At 43.0% G+C, this 15,332-nt stretch overlaps 2 protein-coding genes across 7 annotated transcripts in view; both read left to right on the top strand.

Moving 5' to 3' along the window:
- CDC16 (cell division cycle 16) overlaps nt 1-9,530 on the top strand; it is a 35,957-nt gene extending 26,427 nt beyond the window's left edge. For both annotated transcript variants that reach the window (XM_090021629.1, XM_090021620.1), the window contains 3 exons: nt 1,075-1,210; nt 2,156-2,246; nt 5,029-9,530. In XM_090021629.1, coding sequence (XP_089877755.1) covers nt 1,075-1,210; nt 2,156-2,246; nt 5,029-5,294 — 493 coding nt within the window. In that variant the 3' untranslated portion in view covers nt 5,295-9,530. The remainder of the gene's footprint in view (nt 1-1,074; nt 1,211-2,155; nt 2,247-5,028) is intronic.
- A 3,446-nt stretch (nt 9,531-12,976) lies between these two features.
- Nucleotides 12,977-15,332, top strand: part of UPF3A (UPF3A regulator of nonsense mediated mRNA decay) — a 45,358-nt gene continuing 43,002 nt past the window's right edge. For all 5 annotated transcript variants that reach the window (XM_090021605.1, XM_090021579.1, XM_090021597.1 and 2 more), the window contains exon 1: nt 12,977-13,266. In XM_090021605.1, coding sequence (XP_089877731.1) covers nt 13,024-13,266 — 243 coding nt within the window. In that variant the 5' untranslated portion in view covers nt 12,977-13,023. The remainder of the gene's footprint in view (nt 13,267-15,332) is intronic.

Below are 15,332 nucleotides of genomic sequence, written 5' to 3'. Positions count from 1 at the left end.
TTACACTGTGATAGCACTATAAAAGGATGTTTTATAGTAAATGAGAATGTTCCCAAGCATGTCACTCCAGGTAAAGAATTCTTCACGTGAAAATTCTGTATAAAAGTTTTTCTTACTGTGGTATTGACATCAAATCATAATGCAGGCCAGCTATAAGTATGCATGCTCGTATATTCTTTGGGTTCTAAAATTAATTATTAAAATATACAGCTAATTCTTGTTCATTCTAAATTCAAGAAAGGATAGGATACTTGAAGGGAACTGTGGATGCATGTAAATCTATATGAAGCAAGCTGAAGAATTTTATAATTGTTGAAAGCTTTAAAATATTCTAAAAACCACCATGATCCCAATAATGTCAAGATATTTATTTTGATAAATGTCATGTAATTGCCTGCTCCGTAAGGCAGAATTAGAAGCAAAGAGTAACATTCATTATTGTCTGCTCCACCACAGTAGCTTGAGCAATGACAGTAGCAGGACTGAAATAATTTTGATGCTCTTGTTTACTCTGTATGATGGCCATATCCAAATAGCAAAAAAAATTAGAGCTGATGCTGCAACATTTAGACCTCTACAACAGTTTGCTACACAAGCTGATAACCATCAACACCTACCATTTTGCAGCCAGCTACAGTTGGTCATGTGCAATGTGCTTTTCAGTAGAAAGACATTCTTTCCACACATTGGCTGTAAATTTAAACAGCCTATTCTTCTCAAAGATTTTTCATGCATAATGTTTTTTAAAGCCTTGAATTTAAGGAAAAATTGATTCCCAGTTACCTTGAATAATATCATGATTATCATGAAAGCGTGTAATGTATTCCTTTATGTTGCAAATATGAAGCAATAATTTAATTATTTCATATTGTTATCCTAGGCTAATGGGTTTAGGCCAGGATATTATTGTGTCAAATGAAATACGAATATAGGCAATCAGGACTCATTGTAGAGATGATTGCCTTTTCCTCTAGACCAATACAGCTACAACCTGGATATCTGATGTAAGAATATAGTACAGTGACCCTCTGCACCAGAAAACTTACTAATATATGCCATACTTAAACTTAACAGGAAGTATGAAGAAGCATTAGAATATCATCGGCAGGCTCTAGTATTGATTCCTCAGAATGCCTCTACCTATTCTGCCATTGGATACATACACAGTCTCATGGGCAATTTTGAAAGTGCAATTGACTATTTTCATACGGTATGTATGTGCTTTATATTAAGGCGGTGCTGCTCACAGATCCAGAATTAAGGTTAAATTTTCTTTTGCATTTAATATAGAAATTCATGAAAAATGATGTATGTGAAAAATAAATGTATTCTTCTCCAACTTAGACCAGGTTTTGAATACAGAATTAATTTTGTTTCAGTTTCCAAGTCATATGTTAATTAGGCTAAAATAGAACCTTTCAGAATTTATTTTTTATCCCAAATAAATTAAACAGATACTTCTCAGACATTTACAACTAATTGAAATACAGAGTTTATATAACAAGAAAAAGTTATAAGCCAATTTTAGTGATCACGAGGAAAAAATATTTTAAAGTAGTTTTAATTAGTTTAATTTGGGCTTCAAAACCCTAAAACGCCTTTATAATAGTTAAGATTAAAAATGAAGATTCTTTTGATTGCTCATGGACTTCTGTATTTAAATATTTGACTTTCTTAGCCCTTAATTTTGAATATTCTGAGATTGTAGTGAGTGGTTCGTTTGACAGAGTAACTGTTCTGCTGAGTTTCTTTTTACCCTTCAGTTAGTGTTACATGTATTATCATTGGCTTTTTCCTAATTTATGGTTTTTGAGCTGCATATAAATGAAGTCCATTTTATCTGTAGGGACACTTGTTCACAAATTGTTACCTTAAAAGCTTTGAATAATATACTCTGTTAGTCTTCCTTTACAGTGTATGAAAAATTGCACTGTAGTATATAGAGTAGAACAGAAGGGACGTGCACTGTAACTGGGTTTTGGGTTTTTTTTAAAATTATTATTTATAGTACTTTTCTGGCCAGTTAAATACATTCATCATCTTGGCTGAAGGGGAACCTTTTTTTCATAGTGAGGATCAGTTTACAAAACGCTAATTTAGTTGTCATGGTGTAAATATTTATTTCTGATGCTGAACATTCTATATCTTTTTACAGGCGCTTGGTCTTAGGAGGGATGATACATTTTCTGTTACCATGCTTGGACATTGCATAGAAATGTACATTGGTGATTCTGAAGCTTACATTGGTAATTCTGTTATTTATTACTATATAAGAGAGCGATATGAGTAGTAAAAAACATGACCTGTTAAGGTTCGTTAAATAAAAGATCTTACGGTGCTACAGTAGCACCCCAGCAGAAAAATTCCTTCCAAAGTCCAGCTGCTGCTGAATCTTCCTGTCTCCTCCTCCCCCCTCCCAAAAAAAAAAAAAAGGCATTTACATCTTAGTGGGAAGAACATAATGTAAAGGTCAAAAAACGATTATCGAATTTTGTACATAAAATACTGTAAAGCCTATCCAGAATAGAGGAAAATATTTACCCCAATATGGGGTTTAACACTGATAAGTGCAAGGTGTTGCACATGGGGAGGAAGAACCGGCACCACACTTACAGGTTGGGGAACTCCCCTCTTGCCAGCACGGAGACGGAAAAGGATCTTGGAGTCGTCATTGACTCCACGATGAACATGGGCCGGCAGTGTGGGGAGGCAGTCAAGAAGGCCAACCGTACCCTGTCATGCATCCACAGATGCATCTCGAGCAGGTCCAGGGAGGTGATCCTCCCCCTCTATGCGGCACTGGTCAGGCCGCAGCTGGAGTACTGCGTCCAGTTCTGGGCGCCACACTTCAAGAGGGACGTGGACAATATGGAAAGAGTTCAGAGGAGGGCCACTCGTATGATCAGGGGTCAGCAGGGCAGGCCTTATGAGGAGAGGCTACGGGACCTGAACCTGTTTAGCCTCCACAAGAGAAGGTTAAGGGGGGACCTTGTGGCCTGCTACAAACTGGTCAGGGGGGATCAGCAGGTATTGGGGGAGTCCCTGTTCCCCCGTGCGCTGCCAGGAGTGACCAGGAATAACGGTCACAAACTGGCGGAGGGTAAGTTTAGATTAGATATTAGGAGGCGCTACTTCACAGTCAGGGCGGCTAGGGCCTGGAACCAGCTTCCAGGGGAAGTGGTGCAGGCTCCTAGCCTGGGGATTTTTAAAAGGAAGTTAGATGAGCACCTTGCCGGGGTCATCTGACCCCGGTGCTCTTTCCTGCTAAGGCAGGGGGTCGGACTAGATGATCTACCTAGGTCCCTTCCGACTCTAGCTACTATGAAACTATGATGGCATGTTTGGTTACCACTTGCTGAAGTTCTAGAGAAGCTTATTTTAGAAGTCAGGGTAGATATGCACACTTACAGATTAAGATAAGCCCTCTACACATGTAGCTAAAGGCATGATTGGATCTAACGTGTGATCAGCACAGTGGCACCTCCTGTCAGGCCACACATGCATGGTAGGAGGCAGAGTTGTAGGATTGCGCATTAGATCTAAACGTGCCTTCTTGCCAGTGTAGTGAGAGCCTGATCCTGGGCTCCCCCTGGACTGGCAGATAAGTAAGCTCCCATGTCTGGGAGCCCCCTTTGCTGAGGGGGCTTCCAGCTGAAAGGGCCACATGCAGCCAGGGCCAAGAGTCCTGCACCTGCCGGGTCTCAGCCAGGACCATGAGTCCCATCAGGCCACATTCTCAGCCCCAGTTGCTGTAGTCTCTTTGCAGACTGCCTACATGTGCAAATTAAATCTGGACAGAAGCTAGCTATGAAGTTGTTATACATATTCAAGCCATAACTTTATAGCTGATTGGACTTTCTATGGTGGGATAGTTAATTTGCATGCGTAGCCTGTCTAAATTTATTGCACAGTTAACAAGGTGATTGTGCCATAGATGTCACATGTAGCAGGGGCCTAAATAACTTATTTTAGCTCACTTTTTACAAATAATTTCTGTAGCTGTTTTGCCAAGTACAGTGATGCTTAAGGCAGAGATGGTTCAAATAAAGGAACAAGTTACAGACAAGAATGAAGAATTTTGAGAGAAAAAGCAAAACAACACAGATTAAAAATAGAGTAGAAGAAATGTTTCATCTTTTCATAAGAGAGAATCAGGGATTGTTTGTTTAAAATTATATTAACTATTAGGGTTTAGAGAGAAGCCTGAAAATAATCAAAGTGTAAAAGTAATTCCACATGTAGGAGTTGGTCACAAATGATAAAAATGTGGCTGAGAATTTTGGTTTTGTTTTGTTTTTTAGTAGTCTGAATATCACAGTTGTCATTTGGAATGGGTTAGGATTAACGCATCTGTCTATCCTCCCCCGGAAATTCAGAATTATACAAGTGAAAAATAAAGTCTACATGCCTCCTAATTTTAAGATGTTTATGAAATACAAAAATATTTTTTCACTTGCAACTTCATAATGCACAATTTTTTCTGTTGTATTGGACTTATGCACTTCTCCATAGTGAATAATTATTCATTTAGTATACTGTGAAATACGGTAATGAGCATGAGCCCGGTTAGAAAGTAGCATCTGTCTACTACCTGTTGCTATTTGCATCAGTGAATGGATTTGCCAGTGTGAAAATTGGTTGGACAAGCATTTTCTCTAATTTTTATTATGGTAAATGTATTATTGCAAAGAATATATCCTAAAGTACCATATAGCTATATGATTGTAAGTTTGCGTCTCTGTCTTAAGGACAAATTAGTTGTTTCACCTGCGTTGCTAGCTGTAGCCTGCAGCCCCAGCAGTTTTTAAGCATGCCAGATGGGGGACGGACACAACAGGGGACTATACATCTGTCTGATGGTTGAAACGGCATATCTTTTTTAAATCTTTCCAAAACAGTTGCACTTGGAAATGTTTCAGATAACCACCTGAAGTGTCTCAGTTATTTGCTGATAAACTCAATATTTTATAAGATAGTAATCTTTGCAAAATTCACTTGGAGAGTAGTAATTGTTTTGTCTGTTTTTAGGAACAGAAATTAAAGACAAATTAAGATGTTATGACTTTGATGTTCACACCATGAAGACATTAAAGAACATTATTTCACCTCCCTGGGATTTCAGGGAATTTGATATAGAAAGACAGACTCTGTTTGAAAGTGGTATTGTAACATTGGAAGCACCACATCAGAAGAAAACTACAGATGCCAGTCGTCCATTAGAAGAAACCTTTGAGATTGAAATGAATGAAAGTGATATGATGTTGGAAACATCAATGTCAGATCATAGCACATGACTCTGGAACAGATCTCATCTTTGTCAAATTGTAACACATTTTGTTTTTGTGGGTTTTTTTTTCCTCTCGTCATGGATTTGGGAATTTGATATTTTTATATGAAACCCAACTACTTCTCTATATGTCACACCGAAAGTAATGCCTGCCTTAAGAATGATATAATATTAATTCCCAAAAGATTCATTCAAACTTTGTTTCTATAGAATAATCAGACACAATGAAATGAGTAAAGTGCATGTATTGTTCTTAGAACTGTTTACTGTATCCTGTGACTGCCATTAAGACTGTGAAAGCTTGAAAATAGTACTTAAAATAGTTTACAGTTCATTTCAAATCGAGTAGCTGAGACCTGTTGTAGTGTTGTTGTGGCTGCAAAGGTTTCATCTTATCTGTGAGGAACATACCATTCATTAATTGATGAAAAATAACTAGAGTTTTGATGCTAATATATGTTAGTCTTTTAAGACAGGAATTATTGCAATCTTCATTATTTTGTTTAACCCCTGCTTACATTCAGGGAGAGCAGTTTTTATCAATTCAATCTAATTTGGTATATATTAAATTAATGTCAAAGCTTTTAAAGCATGGTAGTGAATGTGTGTCGTCCTGTTTAATCACTTCTGTTCATTAAACTCATACTCGTACTTCTGTGCTATATTACTAGACGATTTAAGCAGAACTGGTTAGGCAAGAAATGTGAATTGCACATATTTAGAATAGCAAAGAAATTTTAAGTTGCATCTGATTACAATTTTCTGAAATCAGTGATGCCCTTGGAACTATTTTTTAAAGTTAGTTTGACAATAAACACAATGCTAGCCACATAGCACCGCTGTAGAGCTGTAGAAATTCTCTCTACCTTGACAAAATAAGTGAATGTAAAAGAAAAGGGGAAGTGTGTGTACAGTTTTTATGAAGTCTCTAAACCTGTGGTATTTTACTTTTGAATATGCTACTTGTTCATTGAAAATAGTGAAGCAAAGTTTGTCTTTCATGAACTGAGATGCTGACTAAACCATAAACCATTCAATAAACTTAGCAAGGCCATCTAAGCTTCTGCTTAAAAATAATATTACACATGTTTTATATAAAACTTCTCCCATCTTCCGTATCCATAACTGCTTAAGTCTAAGTTAAACAATCGGTTGTTCCCTGTTAACTGAGTTTTGTGTTTAATGTGAGGACAGCTAAGAACGAAACACATGAAATATGTAATCTTAACATCACTGCAGTCTTTCAGAGCTCAGGAACCATCAAATATACTTCATAATTTTTCTTCAAATAGGTAGGTGATTTGTATGACTAAAAGTTCATTAGGTCATAGGTCTAATAGGTCATAAGGGACTTTGAAAAGGAGCACTTTGTAGAAGAAGCAGCCCCTCTTCAGCAATAATCATTAAATTTCTGTGAAGTGGTATATCTCAGGTGGTATTTGTATTTTATGTGATCTGTTTGTGTAGGAGATGGTGTAATTTTAAGTTTATGCTAGACAGTTTTGTAGTGCAGGGTTTTAGAGGTGTTTGTTCTTTTCTCTTTGGCATCTGGGTCCCCTGGGAGCTTTGAAAGGATACAGGACAAGGGAATTTGGTGTTGTGCTTGTGAGGAAGTTTGCTTGTTTTTTTGTTTGCACAAGATTATTTATTTTTAAATGTAAAGGACAGCAGATGGCAACTGCAGCTGGAGTTAACCAGATATGAGACAGGAAATGAGACTGATGGGATTTGACAGCTGTAGAGACATTTATCATCCTTGAATAGGTTTCTGATGCCAGCTATATCTACTTGAAGTGTTGCTTGATGGAGGTGGTCAAAGGACTGGAACCTGCAGCAAGGCAGTGATGGAGGTCAGATAAGATTTGAGCAGGTAATGAAAGAAAGGAGAAATGAAGCTGCATATACAAATGAGAGACCTGATCCCTATCTAAAAAGATGATTGGATCTTCAGAGCAAGGGAGCCCATAAGATCATGCAACTAAAAATAAGGCAAAAGAAGGAACGAGCTGGTGGATGTGAAATAGAATTGAGCTTTAGTTTGTTGGTAAACAAAAAAGATGGGATGGCATGGGAGAAAAGAGAAGCTAGTCCAAAGAGAGGGGTGGGGAGAATGGAGATAATGGATCATCTCAGACCAAGAAGGATAGAGGAAGGACCAAGGAAGATAAAAAAAAGACAGAATATGGTAATTGGATACATAAAAGGAGAAAAAGGAAAAGTATCAGGGATACAAATACCAGGAAAAGGCATTTCTATGTAAACGGTGATTCACTGATTAATAATAGTAAGACCACTTACAAGGTACAACCTGGAAAACACAAAGGAATGCTATCTATTGGGAGCAAAGATATGGGATAGACCTAAGACTGAAGAGGATTTTCATGGGAGCGGACAGTAATTGGCCTTCAGGTGAGTCACAGATCACATGACAATTACTGACAGGTGTAAAGAACAACTACAGTTGTTTAAACCTCTAGAAGTTCAAGTAATTTTTTTTTCAGTGGGATTCTTCCTGTCCCAAGAGAAGATAGGAGAAGATTATGACAATTAATGGATTAATGATGACTCAGAAGATTGGTGCTGCTGGGAAGGGTTTTGGATGTTTGATCACTGGCTGGTAATCATGGATAGGGAACTTTTTCTCCAGGGATCAGCTTCACTTGAGTAAGTGAGGACAGAGTCTTTTGGGATCAAGGTTGACCTGACTGAGGAATGGCTTTAATCAAGGAACTTGAGGTGAGGGGGAAGCTGGGGAAAGTTCAGAATGAGAAATAAAAATGAGGAACACGAACTCATTATGTAGGATGTAAAACCAGATGTTATAGGAATAATGGAAACATGGTGCAATAGTAGCAACTTTTCTGTGATTCCTCCTTGATAGCTCATTTAAGAGCTCCCAATTTAGCTCAATTGGTGTCTTACTACATTTCCTTTTCTCTTTTCATTGAGTTGGTTTCTACTTGTGCTCTTCTTTAATACTGCCTCTCCCTGAATTCCTTTGTCCAATAGATGCACTTCACATGAAAGTTTTACCTACCAATTCTCTGTGTGTGTTGATTTTGTTTATTCTACTGTTCTGATTTGATTAGAAGTTTTTCACATTTATGCTTGTACAATCTTATTTGAACCTGCTTCTTAGTAATTGCTCTCGGCACTGTTAAGGAACCAAATGGTAGTTGAATTACTCTTGTAGAACCTTTCTTATTTCTTGGTATCAGGATGGATAGCGAAGTGAAAAAAGGCCTAACAAAGGTCAAACAGTTGCATGGTAGTCCTGTGGTTCCAGGAAGGTAAAAGGCATTCTGAAACTGAACTTCTGGTTAAGGTATTTAGTCATCTTCAGTCTGGAATTGGATGAACCCCTGCCCTGCACCAGATGAGAGAAAGTATTTAAAAGAAAAAAAATTGCCTTGTACTCCAGAGGAACTTCTAAGTAAATTTAAAAAAATGGCTACTCCCAAACAGAAATTAGTCAGATGCTGATGGCTGGCCTAGTGCAGAAAGATGCTGATCCATGCTGGTTGACTAAAAGGTTTCCCAAGTGCTAGCAGCTATTCTGCACTTGGCTCATTCCCTGAACAGCTTCTCCCTAACAGTCCTACATAGTTTATGTGCTGTCTGTGGGGAAACTAGCTGTCTCTGCTGCCAGGACTACTCTGCTAATCCAGCTGGGAATGGGATGTTCTAGTTGCTGTTCCCACATCTAACTTGTTTAGTATTAATATCAGGCTATGCAATGTGTTACAATGACCAAGTCAAAACCAACAAATCAATCATATGAGATGCACTGTAGAATTGGAGTCAAATGAGCAGATTAATTTAATAATCATATTAATGAAAACTCCTTATATGAGAGGTAGGCACTTCTTTTCGAACCAAGTCAGAATAACTCACCCTGAGTCAGAGGCAGGCAGGCATTTGTTAGGAGCCAGTGGTTGCACCCACTTGTCTGTGAACTGGCACAGGGAGACTGTCTGATTATTCCCACCATGCCATGGGAAGAGCACCCCAAACCACACTGTAGCCAAAGTCCCGCATCTATGTGCTGGACCCAGTGGTTCCATGGCAAATCTGGTCCATAGACTAGGTTGCCAATTTGCTGCTTTATACAAATTCTAAGATGGCCATCCTGGTTGTAAATGTAAGCCGAAGAACTTGACTGAAGTTTGTTGATTTCAGTATTACGCTACTTCTCTAATATTCTGTTATCTAATGTCTGAACACAGCTTCACAGCCAATAAAGCTTAGACTTCAGGTTTTATCTAGTGGCTTTTCCTTTTTCTCCCTTCACTGCAACAGAAATAAGATACAGACATTAACTGAATGCTGTTTGTACAGATGTTTCACAGCTTTTATTTGCTAGGATTACAAGTGCCAATCTTCTGTTTCCTAGGATGTTGAGAAGATATTTAGAGCTCTTTGAACCTGGGACTGTCAAGTCCTTCAAGTATTCATATGTCTGTTCCACTCACGGGCTTGTTAGCTCCCTGCATTTGAGCTTGGATTACTTTGAGCCACATCTGCATCCTGAATGTCTTTATAACTCTGGATCTGAGGTCATTTCTGACAGACCCTCGCATCAGCTTTTCTCTTTGAGTCAAACTTTTGTGAGTAAGCTTCACATACACTATAAAACATGTTGCTGTGATGTAAGATGGTACTTTTTTTCATAGCATTTCATTTTAAAAAATCTGAGAAACTTGCTGTGTGCAAAGTTTAGCCTTTATGGCAGACAAGAAGTCTCCAAAATCTAAAAATGTTATATTGCTTGCTCTTGCAGATGGTGTGTCCTCAGTTATGGGCATACCAGCTATTGATTATGAAGGTTGTATCCTTGAGAGAAGAGCTGTTTGCTTGTAGTTCTCCAAGGAAAATACAGAGATGAGAGAGATTTTTATTAGTCATCTTTGCAGGAGAGCTCTGTTGTCCCTCTTCAGACTTTGGAGGGGCAGAGACTGCAACCTCAGAACAGTCCTCTTCACAAATGCTTTCACCTTGTGAAAAAAAGACACTACTTTTTCAAGAGGCATAATTTTAGACTGAGCTTACTATGTTCTGGCACTAAAAAGACAGAAAAACACAAATTTGGACCCTGAAGAATCTCCCTTGCAACCACTTACACAACAATTGTCATGCCCCAGTACCAGTTCATTTGCAGTTCAATGCATCACCCAGTACCCACAATATAGTTTCACAGCTACCAGTGTTCTCATTTCTGAGTAGGGTGACACTAACATTGCCACTTCCATAATACCATTGTGTCTGATGGCATCTTCATGGCACTAAGAGATCTTGTTTTTTGCACTACCCAAATCATAACTAGAGACTGGTAGTTAATGGTGTAAGTCTGAAGTCAGGCAGAAAGCATGGCACGCTGCTACTTTAGAGACTAACTTGTTGAGCGAGGCATGCTTTTGTAGGTGCTATGCTTCATCCTAGCATCCGATGAAGTAGGCATTTGCTTATGAAAGCTTAAGTTAGTCTCTAAGGTACGGTCCTGCCCTCCTTCAGTCAAATGTGTTAATGGTGGTAAAGGTTCCACCTGCTCTATCAAGGACCCCTCCAGCTCAGTAACCAACTCGTGGATCATACAAATTTGTGTTTAAGATAATCTCTCTGTTTTTCTGGGACAATACACAAGTTTGGAAGATGTAAAGAATCTCTTGATTCTTGACCACTCCCCCCCACCCCCACGCGTGCCCCCTGCCCCAAGTAATGTTATTTTCTGATTCATTTACTGTTTCGAAAGGCTTAAAGCAAAGGCCAAATAGCCATGAAGGCCTCACAAAAGGGCAACGAACAATCATGAACTGTGGGGCGGTGTGACTTAGCACTGGGTAAGGCCTAAAATCCCAGGTAAAATTATGTGAGTCTCTAAGAATGATCAGAAACAATTCCAGGCAGCCAACCCATCTACCACATGGCATAATCTGACTGGCTTTAAAAGAGAAAGGCGTAAGGTGTGGACAATGAAACGCAGGCCTCTCACAAATTACCTAGGTCTGCAGAAATTCCCATCACAGGACCCACGAGTTGCTGAAAGTGAGTCCTCATGTTCTTACTGGGGAAGGAGTGGTTGCTGACCACAAAGCCATTGGCTTTGTGCTGCCTAATCCTGTATTTTGAAGCTGTCGCTGGAAACAGCACACATAACCTTGAGCCCCTGGCACTGAGACCCCTCAGGGCTTGCAAATTAAAAAAAATTCGTTTCTTTTCTTTTTTGTGTGTGTATGCTGGATGTAATTAACATGGGGGATTCAGTGCCACAGGAGGTGGAGTCAGGTTCCCAAAAGAACTGAGTAAATTCATGGAGGATAGGACTACAAATGGCAGGTTGAACCAGCATGGCAGGTGAGTTTTCCTCTGGTGTCTTGCGCAATTCATGGTGGGCACAAGCGAGGGCATTGAGCATGGGATACGTCACTCTAAAGCATAGTTTCTCCACCTGTAGTATGCGTATGTGAGACACGGCAGGGGTGTGTGGATATCCCAACACTTTCTGTCTCTTGCCCTCTTTTCCTCTTAAAACTATGGCAAAAAAATTGGTGTGCCGCACATTAAAACTTCCCAGTAATAATTTGGTGTTCAGCCCTCCTAGCTTTGGGCAACATCACTTCTAGCCTGGGTACATGCTTGAACTGAGCACCCTCGTGTAAAAGGTGGCAGCCCTATCTACACCAGATCAGACATCTGTCATATGGCGACCTTGTATAAACAGCCCTTCTTGCAATATATAGCATATAGTCTGTAAATATAAACTCCCCTGGAAAATTGAGTGTTGGGAAACTTCTTTAAATTTTCAGAAGTTAGGGGGTACTTGCTACTTAAAAGGTTGAGAAACACTGCTCCAGAGACAGTCACTTTTATGTTCTCTGGGCTGCTTGTGCTGCAGCCAGGAAGGCTTATTTGATGCATATTGGGGGTTCAGGCCTTATGTCCACAGTGCAAGTTAGTCCCTTCCCCCCACTATGAAAAGGGGGTGGTATGCCTGTTACCCAGAGGACTAACAGCGTACTGGGCTGCATTGGTAGGTGTGTTGCCAGCAGATGGAGGGAAGTGATTTTTTCCCCTCTATACAGCACCAGTGAGGCCACATCTGGAGTAATGTGCACAGGTTTGCCTCATGCAAAGGATGCAGGCAAATTGAAGAGTCCAGTGGATGGCGGGGGGGGGGGACTTCTGGGGAGAGGATGAAGGAAGGGGGCTTATTTATTCTGGAGGAGACTGAGGAGGGATTTGAGCAGCCTTCAGCTCCCTTAAGGGGGTCACAGAGAGGATAGAGCTGGACTGTTCTCAGTGATGGGAGATGAGAGAAAGCAGCTGCCTCAAGTTGCAGAAAGGGAGGTTTAAGTTGGACAGCAGGAAAAAACTCCCGAAGAGGGTGGTGAACAGGGATCCTGGTTTTCTCTGATAAAAAAACCCCCAATTTTCAGACTTTAAAAAAGTGACCCCAGATCCACATTTTCCATGATTAAAGTGAAGCGTACGAGCGGATTTTGGGTTACATTAGATAACTCCCATGCGGGAGGTGGGCGGTAGAAGTACCGCACAAGGGTCTCCAAGTACGCTCCTCGGATGCGGGGCGGGATTCCGAGGGAATGGCCCCCGGCACCTCGCTGACATCTCGCGAGATTTCCTTGACAACAGAGCCAGTTCCCGCGATATTTTGTTCCTCCCCTCATCCCCACCCTTCCCTGTTCCGCGGCTGCGGCTGCAGCAGCTGTAGCAGTAGTCCGATGAAGTCTGAGCGGGAGGCTGCGCCGGGGCTAGGGCCTATGCGAGGCGGCTGCAGCGGCGGAGGCGGAGGGCGGGACAAGCGGCTCATGGAGCCCCCGCTCCGTCGGGAATCGCCGCGCCGAGAACCCGAGACCCCGCCCCAACCGCCGCCGCCACCGCCCTCCTCCTCCCCCCTGGGGCCGCCGCCGCCGCCGCCGGGGCCGGGAAAAGTGCGGGACGAGAAGAAAACTGCGCTGAGCAAAGTGAGCTCTGGGCCGTGGAGCCGGGGGCGGGGTCGGGCGGGAGGGGCAGCAGCACCGGGGACAGCGCCGGGGGGCGGGGCTGTGCCGTGCCAGGGGAGCTTCCCTCCCCCCCCCCCCGCGAGCGCCGCGATTGGGTAGGGAGACGGCCCGCTCCTCACACGTCATAGTGTTCTGTTCCCCTCCCAGCCCTACTGCTCGCACGTCATAGCGTTCTATTCCCTCTTCCTCCCCCGTTCGCACGTCATAGCGTTGTTCCCCGCCTCGCTCTGCTGCTCGCACGTCATAGCATTCTATTCCCTCCTCCCCCGTTCGTACGTCATAGCGTTGTTCCCCTTCTCGCTCTGCTGCTCGCACGTCATAGCGTTTTATTCCCCCCTCCTCCCCCATTCGTAAACTGTAGTGTTCTGTTCCCCGCCTTGTGCGGCTGCTCGCACCTCATAGCGTTCTGTTCCCCCCGCCCCCTGCTTGCAGGTCATAGCTTTCTATCTCCCCAGCCCTGTGAGCCTCACCTTGGCCACCTCAGCGAGGGTGTCCCCCAGGCGATTCCCCTGCGTCCCCTGCCTGGTCCTTGGCTAGCCGTTGGGAAGCGTTGTCCTTGCTCCACGCCCTGGGTCTGCACGGGGTGGGGCCTGCCAGGCACTTGGAACCCAATGTTCTGCATCCACCCCACCAGGTTCCTTTTCTTTTTTTCCCCTCCCTACTAAGGCTGGTTGCTTCAGGCATGGTGGGCAGGGCCCGCGCTCCAGGCCCTGTCTCTGCCAGCACTCCTCTCCCAGTCCAGCTTCTTTGCCTCCTCCTTAAAGCGCCCTCAAACCAGACAAAGTCCTCTCTCAGCTGAAGCTGGACTGCCGTCAGTGGTGTGGCACCAGGGATGGCACCAAGTCTCTTCTCATTGTGGGGGCTGAGGTGGGCTAGACAGAAAAGTTGGGGGAGCAGGGGATGAGGTACACATCTTTCTGGCCAAACAAACTTACTAGTTTTTGTTTTTTTAATAACAATTCCCACTTAAACATGTGTTTTATCTATGTTATCCGCAAGAGGAGAATAAAAATATATGCTATATGTAGACAGATCATGCCAGCCTGGGAGTGCTGTGCCTCTGCAGGCAGGAGTAAGGCGGGCAGCAGCGGCTCTGGGCAGGCAGGGGGTTTGGACAGGGGCAGTGCTGGGAAAGGTGGCTACTGGGGGGGACTAAGGCAAATTTTAGGGTGGCTATTGCCGTCCCCACAGTGCCATCCCTGTGGTACTAACCTTTCCAGGGCAGTAGAGTCAGTCCAGAAGCGGAGTGGATGTGCTCCCCATGGATGCATCCACACATGCAGGCATGTGCGCTTGCAGCAGCTTAAACAGAAGTGGTACAAATTTGAGCCTCGGCACACTTTGGACATGTACTTTGAGGAGCAAATTGTGCCACTTGGGGCAAAATAACCCTGCCTGGCTCCTCCCAAACCTGCAGCCAGGGGGAGCTAGAGCCTGCGGCCAACACCTGTCCTCCCCCAACAGTACAAAAAGCTGCCCTGGCAAGTAGTTCAGGGCTACTCACTCTCAGGAGCATCTGGGACCCAGCCAATTGGCACCTGGGGACACTATCCCTTGTGCCAGCTGGACTGCTGAAGCAGCCGAGAGTTCCCTGCAACCTTACCCACTGCAGCAGTCTGGCAGTGGGGGCTGCTGCCTGGCTGTGACCTACTGCACACCTGCCAGACTGGGATGGTGATTGCACAGCCAGTAGAGGCATCTGCCCTCTGGGCCAGCTGTGGGCTGTGGCTGCAGAAGAGTTGGCCTCTGTGGCTGTACTGCCACATGTGCCCCTGCCCATCCATCTGGGCAACTATTGCCTGGAAGATGTTCTGGGTGTGGTGGCCTGCTATGAACTGTTAAAGCATGTCTTCCTGGCCCCAGCTGGCCAGGAGGTCAGTCACAGCCAGCTGGGTCCAAGGTACCAGCTCTGGGCAGGCAGGGTCCTGCCACTGGCCTCCCTAGCAGGAATTCTGGTGTTCCCTGTTGGAAAACCTGAAAAATCCCTGATAAAAAAAATCCCAAAGTCACTCTGTAAAATACCCTGA

The sequence above is a fragment of the Crocodylus siamensis genome, chromosome 1 (genome assembly GCF_052110815.1).
Source record: "Crocodylus siamensis isolate JL-2025a chromosome 1, ASM5211081v1, whole genome shotgun sequence".
In the NCBI taxonomy this organism is placed as follows: Eukaryota; Metazoa; Chordata; order Crocodylia; family Crocodylidae; genus Crocodylus; species Crocodylus siamensis.
The sequence above is the reverse complement of the archived record's forward strand: the minus strand, read 5'-3'. Positions and strand labels throughout refer to the sequence as shown.